General features: G+C 42.5%; 1 protein-coding gene across 1 annotated transcript in view; it reads left to right on the top strand.

Annotated features, from left to right (window-relative positions):
* Positions 1–20,141, top strand: part of LOC120403073 — a 40,848-nt gene extending 20,707 nt beyond the window's left edge. Inside the window, exons 5-6 of the mRNA XM_039533753.1 lie at positions 1,583–1,662; positions 19,892–20,141. Of these exons, the coding sequence (XP_039389687.1) occupies positions 1,583–1,662; positions 19,892–20,141 (330 nt within the window). The remainder of the gene's footprint in view (positions 1–1,582; positions 1,663–19,891) is intronic.
* The last annotated feature ends 242 nt before the right edge of the window (positions 20,142–20,383 follow it).

The following is a 20,383-nucleotide window of genomic DNA, read 5'->3' as shown; positions in this document are numbered from 1 at the left end:
GAGCATGGATCTTTTTATTGTATGTGTGTACCGTGCCTAGCACAACAGGCCCCTGGCCCATGTCTGGGGCCTCTAGGTGCTACTGCAGGATGAATAAATAACTCGGACTTAATCTATCACTTTTAAGATTTTTCTTCATTTTCTCAGGCCTCTCTCATGCGAACACTCCCACTGACCTCCTTAGGGTAAGGGCTGCAGAAGCAGACTTGTGACTATGAACCCCTTCCACTTACTTTATGATGCTGATATTTTATTAAAGATTTCGAGATGGAGGAATAGAAAGGACTCTTCCAATGTTGCCTAATTGGAATAACATCTACCGCTAGGGCATCAAACACAGCCATCGGTATTCTCAGAAAACCAGTATATTTGCCCCTTTTTGGCAGGGCTGTATTAAGTCTGGACCCAACTAGTAACCATCCCGACAGAGCCACCTTGCAGGTTATTAGGTAGAAGTGGGTAAGAAAAACACTGAACAGATGATAGCAACAGCACGTATCAAAGACAGGGAAGTGTGTCTCGAGAGTGTAGCACTGGACTGGCATTCAGGAGATATGGCTTCAATTCCACATTCTTCCACAGGCACGGGGCAAGTAATTTAATCTCCTTGTGTCTCAGTTCCCCAAATGAAGATAATGACAGTTCCTTTGTCTGTCTTGGCTATTTAGATTGTAAGGTTCTGGGGGCTGGAGCTGTCTCTTACTATATATAGGGGGTGCCATTGTGCTAGGTATTGTAATTTCTGTTGGAGCTTACTCAAATACAAATAGTAATTAACAATAACATCTGCCCCTTAATCATCAAGGAAACAGAGCTAAAAGCTACAAAATGGGGGGGAGAAAATAAGTAATCAGGCTTTTAATTGAAATTATTGAACAAAGGCCCCATGTACTATAATGGACATCGCTGGAAAACTTCCCCAAGGAGATACTTAACATTAAAACGATGCTGCCAATTTCTTATAAGATGATTTTTATCAGTGGATCTTAAAGTGCTTCACAATCTTTAATGTATTTGTCCTCACAACACCCCTGTGAGGAGAGCAGTGCTGTTACCCCCATTATATCTCTTGGGCCATGCCCTAACCATCCTTCCGTCGTGGCTCTCTAGAAAACAAACACAACGTCTTCCAGTGACCATATTGGTAACTTCTGTAGTGGTAAGATGCGTATTTGCGAATAGCTTGCCAAAACAGATGGGAGAGCGAAGAGGCCATACCTGGCCAAATTACGCATGTAGAGATGTGTACCACGGGTCTGTAGTGCTCCTCATATGCCTATTGTGCATTTCTGATGGATTCATGCAAGGCTAGAAAATCTTACTTCAGAAAATGCAGCTACTGTTCTCCTGAAGAGAACAAACCAGGTGTATCTTGGCTCTGTTGTCTAAATGGCACAGATTGAATTACTTTGACACCAATCCCACCTGCCTACCCACATCCCCGATCACATTGTTGTGCCTAGGATACGTCTAGCAAGGAAATTGCCGAAAGTAACCACCTCTAGAAGGGTAGCTGCTGTTGTCATTCTCTTAGCTGTCAGAATGCTATTTTGAAGACCGCTTAGTTCTCTCTTGTTTCCAGAGGGACAGAATTGGTGTCTATCCTGATTATACGTCATGTCTCCTGGACTCTTCACAGAGGTTAAAAGGAAACTTCAGCAGGTAGGATTATCTCCGACAGTATTGTACCTGCCAAATTGTGCTTGGATTTTCCTAGGCTTATTTACTTGTTCATGACACCCAGGGTAGCAGATTTAAAAAAATAATAATAATTTGGCTGCGTCTGAAGATCTGGAACGGTGTTTTCCAGATGAATCAGACAAGATTGATTTTGAGATTTGACATGAGATTGACTTAGTGACTAACCTCACTGGTCCGATTCCAACACCTGGCCACGCTGTGGCTACTGTGAAAAATACTGAGCTGTTAGAGGGCAGCTGTGATGCATTCTCAGGGCATCTTTGGTTTATAACTTTTCTGTTGAACCTTTTTTGATTAAACAGTGTCACCGGGTGGCTGGGATAAAAGTAGGCCCTGCTCCCCTGTGCCAGAGCAGGTGCTCTAAGTCAGGCACTGACTCTGTGGGTGCTCCGGGGCTCAAACACCCACAGAAAAAAAAGGGGGTGCTCAGCACTCAGACCGTGGCCCCGCCCCTGCTCGGCCCTCTTCCCCCGAGGCCTGCTCCTCTCTGCCCCCTCTCCCATCACTCCCCCTTAAGGCATGAGAGGGAAGAAAGGAGCGAGTGGTGGTCAGGAGGCGGTCAGGGGAGGAGCCAGAGAGGAGCAAGTGGGGGGCCTTTGGGGAGGGGCAGAGCCAGGGCGGGGAGAGGGGGATTTGGGGCAGGGCCTCGGGGGAAGAGGCCGACTGGGAGCAGGGTCTTGGGGCGGAGTGGGGATGGAGCACCCACCGTCAAAACAAAAGTCAGTGCCTGTGGGGTGCGGGCTGCACCTGGGCTATAAAGGGCCAGAGGGGGTTTCACTGAGGGTGAAGCTTCAGGGAGAGAGGGTCCCCTGCAGTGGTCCCCAAGAAGGGGAGCTGGAGTTGGGTAAGAAGACCAAGCTGAATTTTTTTTCATTGGGAGAAGGCAAAGAAAACAGGCCAAGCCCTGCATCTTCTCCAGCTGCTCCGACAGTGGGAAGCGACAGTACCTCAGGGAGGAGGCGTGTGCCCAGGTTAAGGGTGGGTGGAAGATTTGTTTGTGTTTTTGTGTTTAGAATTTTGTGTTAATAAATTGTCACGCTCTCTGGAGTGGCCCATGAACATGGGTGCCAACCTCAGGGCAGCGTGTCAAGAAGCCGGGCACAACCCCCAAATGGGTTGCATGTCATATAATTAGATTTCACCAACCAAGTATCAAGTTCGACCTCCTCGAGCACTGTAACAGCCTTGACACGGAGTCACAGACGGGCACTCCAGTCCATCTTGCCACCTAGGCAAGCCTGCCTTTGTGATAGATGGTCCCTTAAACCAAAAATCACTATAATATTCAGGTCACTCCCAGCCCCAAAGGACCAGTCCCTTACTCCAGATCAGTTGTACCTCAGATCCCACACCAAAGGCAATGCTTGTAACCAACTGTATATTAAACTGACTACACAAACAAATGAGTTGCTGTCTTAGATTTCAAAAAGTAATAGAAGCTGCTGTAGTGTGCAAGCTCTATCTGTCCTGTAGGCTAACCCAAGCTAAGCAGCTTGGGGATTCCTTGCTTATGCTTAGAAATATTTCCCTCTCTGAATTCCAAGCAGCACAGTGCTGATAATTTCTCCATAACAGGGATTTTTATTCCCTTTCCCCAGCATTCATGCAAGAGGGCTTGCACACCGTACCATTTTCAGGGGTGTGGGGGAAACAATCAACAAAGTCTTTTGTCTACTGATGTGCCATGATGGTTTTTTCTGGTGTCTATAGGCTTCCTTTGTGGGGGAGGAGATGACCCCTCTTGTGGTAAATTAGTATTTCACACTTGGTAATGCTTCTCTCCTGATTGCGGTGGGCGGGGGTTACAATCTTAGCAAACATTTTTATAGTCACAGAGCAAACCTTTAAATATTACCTTATGACATGGGATACAGATATTATAAATAAGATTAATACATGCAGCATCCTACAAGCATTTCATTAACTCTAAACACACTGTTATGACGCAAACATCTGTTTTAACAATGCTAACACACGGGTGAGCCAGACTGCTTTCTAGCGATGCTTTTATCAGTGTTCAGTGAGGCTGAGGGGCCTTGGCATGAGCTGGCACCTGGTCTGCCAGCCTCACATAAATAACAACGCCCCAAGAAGGGCTGTGATTTGATGAAAGATTCTGTGGCATTTAATGAGCCCAGAAGGAGGGGAAAACAGAGGCAGGGCACTGCACAGGCACCTCGGGTCATGAGGGGGTGCTAGGGTGGCAGCCACCATGTTACAATTGGCGTTGTTGGCAGAATCTGCAACCCCATCCCACCAAGGAGGGATGATGGCGCAGAAGAGGTCCCTTCCAACCCTGAGATTCTATGATAAGAATAGAAGCCTTTTCGGCAGGGAGGTCTTCACCGTCCCAGTTAGCATATGGAGGGGTGGCAGCAGCAGCCACAGGAGTCCCCAGTCCGGTTTCCGGAGGCAGCTAGATATAGTGAGCATCTGGCAGTGCTGCTAGATCTATGGCAGTGGTTGGCCAGGCTTGAGGAGCAGCAGCAGTACCGTGTGGGGCTTCTGCAGAAGGAGGGGGTCCGAAGTCCCAGATACAATGGAAGGTGGAGTTTGGAGGCCCAGTGAAGGGTGTGTTTTGCCTGTGGGCAAGTGGGGGCATTTAAGGAGTGTTTGTTCCCATCTGAACTGTGACATTAAGAGGCACTGTGCCATACTGGGCACAGAATAAACAAGATTCTGGGGAAAGGGTCTGGGGCTACTCAAAGGTTGTGTGTTTTTGCTGTGGGGGAATAGAGCATATCACAAGGTATTGCCCTGTGAAGAGACTGTGGGAAACCAAGGGTTGGGGTGCCACAGGTGGCAAGGTGATTTTTGGGAGGGACAGATGAAGGGGTAAGAGATGGCCTGAGTGTTTCAGGTGTGGGAATGTTCTTGGTGTCTTGATCTCCTCTCATGGCTTCAGCTTTTTTCTTTTTGCTGATGATTCTCAAATGCTTCTTCTGAACTTCCCCCGTTCTGTCCAGTCCTGCATCTCCCGCTGCCTCAGTGATATCTCTTGTCAGATGTTCAGCTACTATCCAAAGCTGAACTTTGCACTTTCCCTTCTAAACCCTCTCCTCCACTTCCATCTTTGACCTCCACTGAAAACTCATTGCCCTTCCTGTCTCGCAGGCTCAGATCTCAGCATAATCCTTAATTTTTCCTCTTTAATACCTCCGAAGTCCTCTTTCCTCTCTCTTCCCCACTACTAAAGCCCTTGACCACACTCTTGTTGTCCATCACCTTTATTGCTGTAACCTTCTCCAGCCTGGCTTCACAGCCTCTCCGTTCTTCTCCATCTGCTCAAAATGGCAGTGCCAAAGTCATCTTCCTCCCCCAAAACATGTTATCCCATCTACACATCTCTCCATTGCCTTCTTGTCTCTTACCACATCAGACAAGCTCATTGTCTCCTCCATAATTATGCTCCTCCTTTCATCTGTACTCTTATTTTCTTCTATGTATCCTCCTGTTCTCTGATCTCATCTAAATGCTTTCATTAGCCTCCTTTTCCCATTCTCAACATCAGGCCTTCTACCATGCTATCCCGTTACCCAGGACATGCTTTCTGCATTCCTCCACCAAGTGCTTTCTTTTTCTTCCTTAAAACCCATCCCATCAAGCAATCCTCCCTTAGTAATAATACTCTTCATACTCGCACCACTGAACTGTAGTCCTGTTTTATGTTTGTACCATTTACTGTAGAAATTGTCTTTAACAATAATAGTAATTTTTTGTAGTTGATATGGATGGCTACTTTGTATATTTGTCTTTAAGGTGTGATCTGCCTTGGGATCTTGCTGTTAGTGTGTCACAGCTTCATTGTTTGACTGCAATTGCCCTGCTTATGTATCAGGTGAGAGATTCTAGTTAAGACTAGACTCCCATGATCCACCAACTCCCTGACTAAGGGGGGAGACAGTGGTCCATCATGGGCGATGTAGTCTGAGCAAGAAGGAAGGCTGAAAGTGGAGAATGGGAGCATGAGTTACTCGAACTATCACTCCTATCAGGCACCATGCTGGGATTTCCAAATCAAATTATTAGCTTTCACCAAAACCAAAAAGGCTTTTGAACTTTTCAGGCATTTTTTTAATGAAGAATTAAATTTCCACAAAAAAATTCAGGGTCTTGCTGAAGCAGAGTCCAAATGAGGTGGCATCTGGGAGAGAGGTGTTTGTGAAGTATATTGGATACGTGGATAAGATTTCTATGTAAATAGTAAGATTCTGAAGGGTTACACAGATGTGAATTGCAGCAAAAGCTGCTTTCACTCCAGCTTCCTGAATGCACAGTAGAGCTTTTGTTTTGTTTGTTTGGTTTTTTTGTTGGACTTGTTCCATTTCTCAATACTTATCTAAGACTTATTCCACTGAGGTGGAATATATTGAATGAGCATCACAAGAACTGCTTTCCAAAACAAGACCCTGTTTTCATACGAAAAACAGAAACCTAGAAATTAGCAAGGCTGGTTGAGATTTTTTTTTTTTTTAATTTTGGTGAAAAAAATGTAGACAAAATTTTGACCAAAAAACAAAAAAAGGAGATTTGTTTTGCAACCTTTCCCATATTCTTCAACTCACTATACAGCCAGCCAAAGCTTTTCAAATTTCAATGAAATCTCAAAATTTTAGAACTTCAATATTTTGACTTGAAAAGAAAAATGTTCCCCATCTCCCCTCATGATTTTCAACAAGTAGAAAGGGCCTATTATGTCATCTTGCCCATAGCTCCGGTTGCCAATGCAGGGATTTTCCCTGAGGTATATTTTGCTGAGTCTTGTCCAGTCTAGTTATAAATGATCCATCTCAAAGATGATGGCTCTAATTATCTCTGGTGAGTAAGGAGATGGGCCCTGTGTAAGGCTGTGGTGCATCATGGGAGGTGTAGTTCACCAGGGAGCCCAGACTATCAATTTTTTCCCATTTATTGTCCTTCCCACCCACTCTCATGGAAAATTTTCCATTTTCCAGCCATCTCTTTCTTCAAGTCCTGAATTGGAGCCTTTTAAAACATCAAATCTAATAATCTATTCAAATCTCAACAAAGACTAAGTAAGAGGGAAAAGACTTGTACCTGGCTATTGCCCTGGCATGAAAAGATGCCAAAACCTTTGACAAAAGTGTGAGATTCTTTCTCAAAAAACACTTTATAAATACCTATTGCTGGAACGGTGCCTCATTGTGAGAAGCAGAAAACTGATAGCGAGGGTGACAAATGCTGACCTACTTTCATCCAGAACAAAAGCAGGACTTAGGGGTCATGGTGGATAGTGAGCTGAACATGAGCTCCCAGTGTGACACCCCAAAAGGGCTAATGCAAACCTTGGATACATAAACAGGGGGGTCTTGAGTAGGAGTAGAGAGGTTATTTTACCACTGTATTTGGAACTGGTGTGACTGCTTCTAGAATACTGTGTCCAGTTCTCATGCCCACAGTTCAAAAAGGATGTTGATAAATTGGAGATGGTTCAGAGAAGAGCCAGGAAAACGATTAAAGGCTTAGAAAACCTGTTTTATAGTGATAGATTCAAGTAGGTCAGCATATATATATATATATATATATATATATATATATATATATATATATATATATATATATATATATATATATATATATATTTTCCCTTGGAAGAGGGAAGAATTTAATCAATGTTATTGTCTATGAAAGTTAGAACCGATGACTGACAGTAAAACCGAGCACAAAATGCCATCACCTTCCTGGCCAAAGTTCCTCACATAGCCTTGCCAATCTATTTCTCTCTCGCTTAGGTAGTTGTAGGGCGCTCATCACTGTAGTGACTGTGTCAATGTACTTTAAAAACCTTATCAGTCTTCTGACTTGCCAAACTGCTTAGTTTCTGCTCTGAGCCACACCTCGAGTCAAGTTTTCAGAAAAGAAATGTTAGCAGAATGTTAAACCAGTTCATCTTGATTAAGGTCAGACAGGTAGGCCTCGATTTGGCAACACAGTTGAGCATATATTCAACTTTAAGTATGTGCACAAATCCTATCAAATGGGGTTCAGTACATATTTAAAGTTAAGTACATGGTTTAATGCTTTGTTGGATTGAGACTTTAAGGTCCAATCCAGCTCCTTCCATTGACATCAATAAGTGTATTTGCATCAGTTTCAATGGGAGTCACATAGGTTTCTCCAAATACCAGCCTCCTGATATCCTCTTGATTGATTGAGTAGCTCCATTTCTGGAAGGGATGTCTAGACCTTGAGAAGAAACTTTCTAGTTCCTGACAAGGGTATCTCTATGCTTTCCCATTGAAAACAAGAAGCAGAATGGTGGTGTTTCAGTTGGCCTGGAAAACTTGGTCATTCCTTTGCATGGACAGGAAAATGTTTTCTGCTATTGTCACCAGCATTGTTAGCTCTACAATGGATACATATTCTCATCTTAAATGCATTAAGGGATTTGCACAAAACTCCCAGTGCACCAAGATGGCAATATACCCTTAAGAGAGTGACTGAAGGGTAGAGTTAGTTTGAGAGGATTATGAAGCAGGAACCACCCTCCCAGGTAGTTTTCATTACTTATTTGAATTTATGTAAAACAAGAAGTAAACCTTCACTTTCTATATTTGACAAGGAAATGTTTAATACTGTATATAGTCAAGGAGCAGTGTAATATCAATTAATTTCCTTATGAGTTTAAATTAAGGCTCTAAAACTGGCTTTAATTTAGAAACTTACAGGTATTTTGCCTCTTTTTGATTTTTTTCATCACTTATTTTAGTTTTGCTTTATATGTTTGAATCAAATGGAGCTTCTAAAGAATTCTCAGTAATTGTAATTCATAATTTTATTTTATTTTGCCAAATTATAAGCATGAAGAGTTCCTTTGGAATGCTGTATCTTTATTACTTAAGGTTGAAAATGTCTTTGCTTGGAATTTTAACTGGAATTGACACATTAATCTATTGATTTGGGTAAAAGTCACCAATCAAGCCATCTATTTCGATCATTGTTTTTGTAATTAGTAAAGGAAACTTGCTTTAAAAAACAAAAACCTGCTTTAAAATTCAGTCCATCTGAAAGGTTTAAATTAATAAATGCAATCAATACAATATGAAATATCTTAAATGATGGGCTATTTAAATAGTCTCCCATTTAATGAAAGAAAATCAATGGATCTGCATACTTCAGGAATGTTTTCATTATTATTTCTTAGGGCTAGTCTATACTGCAAAGGCTTTGCCAACACAGCTATACCAGTTTAGCTATACTGGAAGAACTCCCTAGTGAAGATGCAGCTTATACTGGGTAAAGGAATCCTTCTGCCCCTCTTGATCTCCACTGAAATGCTTTTACCTGACTCTACCTCTGGGCTTCCCCCACAGGAGCCTAAACTATTCTCTGCAGATCCTCCTACTTGGCTTCTTGTCTGCATAAGCCCTGTCTCCAGGCTGATCCTCCTCCCGTGGGCCAGGCCAAGTCTTGCCTGGCCTTCGCGGGTTTCTCTCCACAAGAAATTAATGTCTCCTCTATAGTCAGTCCCCCTCAGAATCAAGTTCCAAGGCCCAGGTGACTAATGATCCTTACTTAACTCTAGCCAGGAGGCAATCGATCCATCAATTACGGGTGCACTAGCTGGTTCTTAACCTCTTGTCTAACAGGTGATGGAAGTAAGCCCCATCACAGTCATGGACAGGGCCACATCAAATCTGTGGGGAATTTTTGCCATATTCCCCATCAGATTTTCCAGAACTTCCCCTCTGTCACAGAGTGGTGAGGAGAAATCCTTCCTATCACCTTAAAATCTTTCATTCCTGGCGGTAATGGACATAATTACTATCATGAGGCCACCAAGTGATCTGATTGCTTTGGGACACCCTCTTAAGCCAACCTCATTCAGACTCTGATCCAGAGAGACTTAAGAATATTCTTAATGTTGTGTTTCTTGTGGAGTCCTGCAGGGATTGTTTCCTGGCCCTATGCTAGTTAACATTTTTATCAATGATCTGCAAGAAAACCTAAAATCATCATTGATAAAGTTTGCAGATTAGACAAAAATTGGGGGTCTGGTAAATAATGAAGAGGACATATCACTGGCACACAGTGATCAGGATTACTTGGTAAACTGAGCGCGAGCAAAAACAATGCCTTTTAATATGGACATATATAAATATGTACATCTAGGAACAAAGAACGTAGGACACCCTTAAAGGGTGGGGGACTCTAAACTGAGAAGCAGTGACTCTGAAAAGGACTTGGGGGTCATGGAGGATAGTCTGCTGAACATGAGCTCCCAGTGTGACACCCCAAAAGGGCTAATCAAACCTTGGATACATAAACAGGGGAATCTTGAGTAGGAGCAGAGAGGTTATTTTACCCCTGTATTTGGAACTGGTGTGACTGCTTCTGGAATACTGTGTCCAGTTCTCATGCCCACAGTTCAAAAAGGATGTTGATAAATTGGAGACGGTTCAGAGAAGAGCCAGGAAAATGATTAAAGGCTTAGAAAACCTGTCTTATAGTGATAGACTCAAATAGCTCAAACTGTTTATCTTAACAAAGAAAAGATTAAGGGGTGACTTGATTACCATCTATACATATCTACATGGGGAACAAATGTTTAATAATAGACTCTACAAGCTAGCAGAGAAACACAATCCAATAACTGCATGTTGAAGTTAGACAAATTGAGACTGGAAATAAGATGTTAATTTTTAACAGGGTGACCAACCACTGGAATAATTTACCCAGGGTCATGGTGGATTCTCCATCACTGGCAATTTTTAAATCAAGATTGGCTGTTTTTCTAAAAGACCTGCTCTAGGGATTATTTTGGGGAAGTTCTATGGTCTGTGTTATGCAGGAGGTCATATGAGGTGATCACAGTGGTCCCTTCTGGCATGGGAATCTATGGATTTATAGCAGGTAAGTAATCCCATTGACTTCAGTAGAAGTACTCACATGTTTACAGTTAAGACTCTGTTTAAGTGCTTCAAAGTTGGGAATTTAGTCAAAGTTGGTACAGGGTAGGTGCTTTTGGCCTTGAGACAATAAGCTAAGGAGCAAAATTTCAAACCATTTCAAGTTATAAAATCATTTCTGTAAAATAATATTAAGATACAAGCAAATCCAGTAGATGTGACCATATTTGAGAAATATTTAGGAGGGGATTCTAAAAGGGAATCTGTGATAGTTCTACCCCAGACTCATCACAACTGATTTCTCCAATATATGTGTATCTTAATTTCTCAGGATGATTGTGGTCAAAGTTGAATGACAATGGGTGAAGGGGACAGGGAGCTGTTTGTTAGACGGTACATGTGGAATTAAGAGCCACTGGATGCAATGTCTAAGAGACAGGATGCCGAAAAATTCTTGTGTTATTAATCACACCACCGACTTGATATGCTAGTGCTCTTCACAGTGAAATCAAAAAGAGGACACATCTGAAAAACTAGATAGTCTAATGAGTAAGACATTTGGTAAATAAGACCAATTAAAAATCAAAAACAGTACACATCTGAAAAAGCAGATAATATAATGAGTAAGACATTTGGTAAATAAGGCCAAATAATGATGTTCTAAACCTCAACCTAACGCATTCAGCCACGTTAACACTAATGCTATTACCAACTGCAATTTTATATCAACTGTTTATTAAAAATGTGGTTAGGATTTTTAATGGAAAAAGTATTTGAGTGTTTTCCACCCTTCACCCCATCCACCATCATTGAAAATCACCTTTTGGATACAGACCCACTCATGAAGTACAGGAGTACTTGTGGTACCTTAGAGACTGACAAATTTATTTTAAGGTGCCACAAGTACTCCTGTTCTTTTTGTGGATACAGACTAACATGGCTGCTGCTCTGAGACCACTCATGGAAAATCCAAGCTCCCCAGTCCCCCCGGCCCCATGAATGTTTTAGAAAGTTACAGACATGTGAAAACAAAGGGCTATAATGAGAATTCTTTTTCAGCCTTAATTGTGAGGAACGTTATCAGAGAGACAAGGTGGGTGAGATAATATCTGTTGGTGAATGAGACAAGCTTTCAAGCTCCAGAGAGCCTTCTTCAGCTATTTGTGGAGCCCAAAAGCTTGTCTCTTACACCAGTAAAATCTGGTCCAGTAATAGATATTACCTCATCTACCTTGTCGCTTTCCTCTTGTGGGACCAACATGGCTACAACAACACTATGAATGTGGTGACATAGCTGGACCCAGGGTTTATATCAGCACTAGAGTCAGACAGGACTTTTTTTTAATGAAATGTTTTCTTGTCGGAAAATGCCAAGTTGTCAAAACTGAAACTTTTTGTGGGAAACGGTCAGTTTTGATAAAACTTTCATCAGGAAGATTCCTCAGGTGCAGAGTGGAATTTCTGGTAGGTGGATGAATGCCACCCTGGAATTGCCAATAGTCCAGTGATTAGGGCAATCTTATGGGATGTGAGAGATGCAGGTTCTGCTAGGCGGAGAGATGCTTTAGCTGCTAGGTGGAGCAGGGAGTTGGACATGTGTCTTGACCCGGGGTCTCTCATATGCCAGATGAATGCCACAACCACCAGGCCTTGGGTATGGGATGGGTCTCTCATTCTCTCCTGGTGGAGCTGTTCCATTTTGTATAAATAATTAAAATTCTTTAGGCCAGAGAGATTGACTCTATAGCTATTAAGATGTCCCTAATTGAGCACCCAAATGTAGAGGAACCTATGATTACAAGCCATAGAGTTATAGAAGTGTAGGACTGGATGGAAATGTCCTCTAATCCAGTTTCTTGTACTCAAAACAGGACTAAGTAATAACCAGATCATCCCTGACAGGTGTTTGTGTAACCTGTTCTTAAAAATCTCCAATGATGCAGATTCCACAACTTCACTAGGCAATTTGTTCCAGTGCTTAACCACCCTGACAGTTAGGAAGTTTTTTCCTAATGTCTAACCTAAACTGCCCTTGCTGCAAATTAAGCTCATTGCTTCTTGTCCTACCCTCAGAAATTAAGGAGGACAATTTTTCACCCTCCTTTTTGTAACAACCTTTTATGTATTGGAAAACTGTTATCATGTCCCCTCTTGGTCTTCTCTTCTCCAGACTAAACAAATGCATTTTTTTTTTCAAATTTTCATCATAAGTCATGTTTTCTAGACCTTTAATCATTTTTGTTGTTTGCTTCTGGACTTCCTGCAATTTATTCACATCTTTCCTGAAATGTGGTGCCCAGAACTGGACACAATACTCCAGTTGAGGTCTGATTAGCATAGAGTAGAGGGGAAGAATTACTTCTCGTGTCTTACAACACTCGTCCTAATACATCCAAGAATGATGTTAATTTTTTTTTCCAACAGTACTATGCTGTTGACTCATATTTAGCTTGTGATCCACTATGACCCCAGAGCCCTTTCTGCAGTACTCCTTCCTAGGCATCATTTCCCATTTTGTATGTGTGCAACTGATTGTTCCTTCCCAAGTGGAGTACTTTGCACTTGTCCTTATTGAATTTCATTCTATTTACTTCAGACCATTTCTCCAGTTTGTCAAGATCATTTTGAATTTTAATCCTATCCTCCAAAGCACCTGCAACCCCTCCCAGCTTGGCATCATCTGCAGACTTCATCCGTGTACTCTCTATACCATTATCTAAATCATTGATAAAAATATTGAACAGAACCAGACCCAGAACTGATCCCTGCAGGACCCCACTTGATATGCCCTTCCAGGTTGACTGTGAACCACTGAAAAGTACTCTCTGAGAATGGTTTTCCAACCAAGTATGTACCCACCTTATAGTATCTCCATCTAGGTTGTATTTTCCTAGTTTGTTTATGAGAAGGTCATGCGAGACAGTATCAAAAGCCTTACTACAGTCAAGATATATCACAGCTACCACTTCCCCCCTATCCACAGGCTTGTTACCCTGTCAAAGAAAGCTATCCGGTTGGTTTGACACAATTTGTTCTTGGCAAATCCACATTGACTGTTATTTATCACCTTATTATCTTCTAATGTTTGCAAGTTGATTACTTCATTACTTGCGCCGTTATTGTTCTGGGTACAGAAATTAAGCTGACTGGTCTGTAATTCCCCAGGTTGTCCTTATTTCCCTTTTTATAGATGGGCACTATATTTGCCCTCTTCCAGCCTTCTGGCATCTCTCCCACCTTTCAGGAGTGTTTGAAGATAATCACTAATGGCTCATATCTCTGCATTCGTCAGCTCCTTGAGTATTCTAGGATGTATTTCATCAGGCCCTGCTGCCTTGAAGATATCTAACTTATCTACGTAATTTTTAACTTCTCCTTTCACTATTTTTGCCTGAGATCCTACCTCATTTTCACTGGCGTTCACTATGTTAGACGTCAAATTGCTACTAAACTTGTTGGTGGAAACTGAAACAAAAATATAATTTAGCACCTCTTCCATTTCCACATTTTCTGTTTGCAACGGGGTCCCTGGGGTGAACCTGGGACTGTGAGACCACTGAGACCTCCAAATATACCAACATGGGCTGCCACTCACACAGTGGTGCTCCTGTCAAGCTACAAGCCTCTGACAGGCACTGCAATTACACAGCCATCCACAGGTACAAACCCAACTGAATTACATTTCCCAGCCACTCGTGAACCATCAATAGAGACGCTCCGGCCAATTCACCCCAGCTCCTCCAGCCTTGCACCCCAGAAATATACCATCTTGTACTGCTCAAGGTTCCCTTGGACAGTGAAAACTCATTAATAAATTCACCACATCTTCATACGAAAGTGGACATGCACCAGCCTTTGTAACCTGAGCTGAGATTCCCCTAACACTTCAACCAAAACCAGCTGTTTTACATAAAATATATAACAGATTTATTAACTACAGAAAATCGATTTTAAGTGATTGTAAGTAGCAGGCATCGAGATCATAGTTTGTTACTTAAGAAACAAAAATAAATTTGCAATCTCAATTCTAACTGAAACAGACCAAGCAAGATTTGAATCAAGCGGTGCCTCACCCTAACAGATGGTACAAGCAGGTTACAGTTCCTCAATACACAGACTGAACCAGAGGCACCGACTCCCCCAGTTCCCAGGGGGTTCTGGACCCCGGCTCTGCTCCAAGTCCTGCCCCCACTCCACCCTTTCCCCCAAGCCCTCTTCCTGCCCCATTCTGCTCCCTCCCTTGCCTCTTCCTGCCCCGGCTCCTCCCCCTCCCCCCAGTGCCTCCTGTGCACTGCTGCACAGCTGATTGCGGCAGCTGGGAGGCACTGGGTGGGAGGGGGAAGAGCTGATTGGGGGGCTGCCAGTGGGTGCTGAGCACCCGCTATTTTTTTTTCTGTGGGTTCTCCAGCCCTGGAGCACCTATGGAGTCGGAGCCTATGGACTGGACCACCTTCCAAACTTCCCCAGTTCAAAATCTTTGTCTTCCAGATCTTTTTCCAGGTGTTGAGATGCGGGGAAGAGGGGAGAAGCAGGGAGAAAGAAGCCAAGTGATGACATCACTGTCTTTCTTTTATTCCTTCTTTCAGCTGCTAGAAAGATCCTTGCTGTGACGTGGAGGTCAGTGAGTCCCCATTGGTCAAGCAGTCTCCATTGCATATGTGCCTTCTCTAGGGAGCCTCTGGGACAATGGATTGTTTTCTTGATAGGCCATCAACACCCATCTGGCCAGTGACGGGTACTCCTTTGTCCTTCCTGAAAGTCCGGCTGTGGGCATCTCCCAACCTCACAACATATTTCAATAGCACATATAGCAATACTTTACAACTTCACATACAATTCAACATGATAAAATGTTCAACAAATCAAGACTTGTAAAATGATACCTCACAAGCCATGCATTGTACCAACATATCATAATCATATCACAGTGGTGAATATGGGGGTTCCAGGGTGCTACTTTGAGGGACAGTATCACACTGTTGTTGTCTTTCCCCCCTCATTGAGTAATGGGCCTATCCTGTCCTTGGTCTTCCTCTAGCTTCTAATGTATTTGTGGAATGTTTTCTTGTTACCCTTTATGTCTCTAGGTAGTCTAATCTCATTTTGTGACTTGGCCTTTCTAATTTTTTGTTCCGACATGCTTGTGTTGTTGTTGTTTTTTATATTCATCCTCTGTAATTTGAGCTAGGTTCCACTTTTTGTAGAAATCTTTTTTGAGTTACAGATAATTTAAGATCTCCTGGGTAAGCCAGTGTGGTCTCTTACCATACTTCCTGTCTTTCATGTGCAGTGGGGATCTTACCTACCAACTCCCTGAGTTTGCTAAAGTCTGCCTTCTTGAAATCCATTGTCTTTATTCTGCTCTTTTCCCTCCTACCGTTCCTTAGACTCATGAACTCAATCATTTCATGATCACTTTCGCCCAAACTGCCTTCCGCTTTCAAACTCTCAACCAGTTCTTTCCTGTTTGTCAAAATCAAATCTAGAACAACCTCTTCGCTAGTTGCTTTCTCCACCTTCTGAAATAGAAAAATTGTCTCCAATGCATTCCAAGAACCTGTTAGATAATCTGTGCCCTGCTGTATTGTTTTCCCAACAGATGTCAAGAGTAGTTGAAGTCCACATCACCACTAAGTCCTGTGCTTTGGATGATTTTGTTAGTTGTTTTAAAAAAAGCCTCATCCACCTCTGCTTCCGGGTTTGGTGGTCTATAGCAGACCAGTACCATGACAAAACTCTTGTCACTTGTTATAATCTTAGCCTGACTTTCTTAGTACCAAGAGTCCTATGTAACCTCTCAAAATGTTGTAAAGTAGCTTTTCTATATATTAAAACGTCGGATATTTTGGGGCCTTCCAAGATTAGAAGCAATTTTGTGTGCGCATAGTATTGGAAGATAGGGAAATTTCCTTTTTGAAGCTCCCATTTCTGTTTCTTCAGGGTTATGAGATATTGCACTTTATATTGTCTCTGGTATAGGGCTCAATATTTTGCAACCTGGGCATCAGATCAATGTAACTGGAAGTTCTACATTTTGGGGGAAATAGGAAACATGATGATGATAAAAGCAGCAAAGAGTCTTGTGGCACCTTATAGACTAACAGACGTTTTGGAGCATGAGCTTTCGTGGCTGAATACCCACTTCGTCGGATGCATGTCACTACTCACATGCATCCGACGAAGTGGGTATTCACCCACGAAAGCTCATGCTCCAAAACGTCTGTGAGTCTATAAGGTGCCACAAGACTCTTTGCTGCTTTTACAGTTCCAGACTAACATGGCTACCCCTCTGATACATGATGATGATAGGCTGTTCTTTTTAAAACGGCAGCTCTTTGGCCTGTTTGGATAAGTCCCAAAGGAGATGGATCAGTTGGTAAAGGGCTAGTGAGACAGTCAAGGGTGCAGGATAAATCACTTTATCAAATGGATCATATAGTTACTAACTCTGCATGGCCTTGATCTGGCATTAAGGTGCTGGTTCCCTCTGGCCCCAATCTAGCCAAGCACTGGGTAGTCTTTGGGATTCCTCACATGCTGAAGTGCTTGCTGGATTGGGGCCAGACTGTTCAGCGCTTTCCACACTCAGGCCCCACATGAGGCCTATATAAAAGTTTAGGGACTGATCCATCTCACACAGATTTTAATTGGCTTGGATCAGGCCCTTGAGAAGTAAAATAATCCACAGAGAATGTTTTATTCAGCACATGTAGCCTCTTTTTCTGCTCATTCAGTATCAGCAGCGGATAATGATTTCCTTAAATTAATTCAATCTTCAAAAGTATTAAGTCAATTTTTTAAATCGGGATTGATTGTGACCAGTTCTCCGTGACTACTCAACGTTCTAGCTACTCTATGTTGGCTAGTCGTGAATGGTTCGATTAGTCGCATGGTATTGTTTGTGTTCCCTGATGAGATAAATGCACATGCAATGCTGACATGAACACTTAGACGTATGATCTGAACGTTTCGTCTCCATGAATCGTGCAGCTTTGAAATTTGCTTTCTAACCTTCTGAGAATGCACAAAATGTTTGCAAAAAAAACAAACTGCAAAGGAATGTGCATATAACCAAAGTAAAACTGAATTTAAAACTCAAGTGAATACTAATTGGGAAAATATAGGGTGTGTGTGTGTGTGTGTGTATATGTATAGTATATCTGAATGGATGAACATAGGAGTTAACATACTGCATCAGACTACTATATATAAGCTATAGATGTGTGTGTACACAACTTATATATACACACACACACATATATAATTTGTGTACACACATGTTTTATATATATATATATATAACATGACAAATATGATGAAAGAAAAATAAATCCTTGTGCACTAAAATAAGGAAGGAAGCAAGTCTGTGTGATAATGAAAGATGTGACCTGATCTAGCTGTCTTTGCTCCTTCAATAAGCGACACCAAAAATGAATTTAAATCTCATCAATGGCAATACTGATGCACACCTGGGGCCTAAACATCTGGGAAGTGCTGTATTAGTATTGCCATCCCTTAGCTTACAGAGGAGGCCGTATGGATGAAAACCAAAAAGATACGCCACCTGGAATTTTAAATAGCTAATTTGGAAAGATGTGTTTGTGTCATCCAGTTTCAAAAGCAAAGTACAAGCTGTGTAGTCGTCATTACCGCTGTGAATCTAACATAGTCTCATCTCAATGTACAGGGATTTATGCACGTTCACTGACTCTCTGTCTTAAGATGAGGCACTACACCCCTCAGAATGCTTTTAATTCCTAGCCACTTGGGGTTATATTCTCCTCTTGATGTGCAAGGATTTATGGCCATAACTCCCTGGAATGCTCATGGGAATGCACCCATGAATCGCCACTCGATGAGATGAGTCCTTACAATGCTTAGATTCTTGAGTTTTATGTTTCTTTTTCTGCTTCTGTTATTTATGAACAAACCCACAATCTGTTCCCAAGTTGTCTACCTTGTTCTTGTTGATATTAATGATGCTCTGAGGTCAACTAAATACCTACAGATTCCTCAAGAAAAAACTGGCTTCATGTGAAGTTCAGGTTGTAGACACATGTCTGTGTTTTCAGCCGATATTACCTTTCATGTTTGTTAAAGGGTAAACAAAAAAGTGGCCCCTGTGACCATCTTGTCTGTCCTCCTGTATAACACAGGCCAGAGAACTTCCCTGAATTAATTCTTCCCAAGAAATTCAGTGTTAAAGTGACACTTCCACAATAATCCATAGAGTCGTATTCAGATCACCACCACAACCTTAACTCTGCCCTAGAACAGAAAACAGAACCAAAACGCACGCTTGAGAAGTGGGTTGCGGGAGGGAAAACATCATTACATTGTAATAAAAGATTGTCAGGAAGGGCAAGTTAAATGGCTGTAAGGGGGCAATCGGGACTGGGCTGCTTGCCGAGTAGTTGGAATAGACTTAGTTCAAATGGCACTTCAGCACGGAGCCACTTTCCAGACACTTATACAAACCTTTACATTTGCACGTAGGGGCTTTCCCTGTGTGTGTAACCCACCGAGGAGTGTGGGTGACAGGTTCTCCTCTGTGCCTGATCCACAGAGGATATGAGAGCCCCTACCTACAGTGCTCATGCAGCTCATGCTTTTAGCTCTGGAGGTCCCTAGTTTAGTTTGCCACTTTGTTGGCCAAGATGGCACCATCACACACTCACTTAAGTCAATAACAGCACATTAGTGCCTGCAGGATTGCGCCATAAGGGTAAAGGTATTGAATCTTTAACCCAGACAGCCTTTCTCCCAAATGTTCATTAGACAGCAGAGATAAATAGAAATTTAAACAAACAAAAAAGTGCTTTAAACAATCTCTCTCAACATCCCTTTCACTTGCTTTGCCTTCAGAAGCCAATTCTCAGTAGCACGAAGGCCCCTTTATGTTGGTCTGAGACTATGGAACTCACTGCCAGATGAAATAAGAACAACCATTATCTGCACTATATTCTGAGCTGGATGCACAACCAGCTTCTTTGCACAACAGTTCTACAGCAAAGCGACTGTCCTCTTAAGGGTAGTAAGGACAAGTGGTCAGTCAACATATGTTCCATGGTGTGTCCCTTTAAGATTCCTGGGACTTTTGGCTTGGATGAAGATCTAGGGAAGGCCAGAAGTAGGTGTTGGGAGAGAGGAGAATGTTCCCGGGGAATAGTTAATGCCTGGGGGAAACCCAGGCTACACTTTCTTTAAGGGCCATGGGACCAGGAGCCTTGTAGTGTGGGTGGGGCAAGGCTCCCCTCTCTTTCAGCCAATCAGGACGTGATTTGGGAAGAAGGCTGCATATATTCTGTCTCTTCCCTCAGAACAGAAGAGACAGGAGCAGAGGAAGGACTGCTACCTGTGCACCTCTTTGAGCTAAGGGAACGAATGACAGCGAGACCTGCTGAAGGGTTCCTGAAGGAAGGTGCTAAAAGTGATGCTGAGAGCCCAGAAACACAGGTCCAAAGAAAGGAGTGTTGTGCATCCCTGAAACTGAAGGGAGAGACTACAGACCAGGGAGATTTTATGTCGAGTTTATTTGGACTTAATAAAGTGAACCCCATTTCATTCTGATACCTTTTAATCTGTGTGGAGTTCTTAAGGAGCTCTGAGAGAGAGGGAAACTGAGGCAGGTTGCCACAGAGCCATCCCAGGCCATGAAGCAGTGCTCAGGAGTGGTCAACCTTTTTACAAGTACCTTTCACTTTCATACTTACAAGTATTGCCAATCAAAACCCAAGCCTGCCTCTTGTTATGGGGGAAGAGAGAAATACTGTAGTCACTTTTACTGGTAGGAAGCACTCAGATACTAAGAA

This window comes from Mauremys reevesii, linkage group 4, assembly GCF_016161935.1.
Source record: "Mauremys reevesii isolate NIE-2019 linkage group 4, ASM1616193v1, whole genome shotgun sequence".
Taxonomy (NCBI): Eukaryota; Metazoa; Chordata; order Testudines; family Geoemydidae; genus Mauremys; species Mauremys reevesii.
The sequence above is the reverse complement of the archived record's forward strand: the minus strand, read 5'-3'. Positions and strand labels throughout refer to the sequence as shown.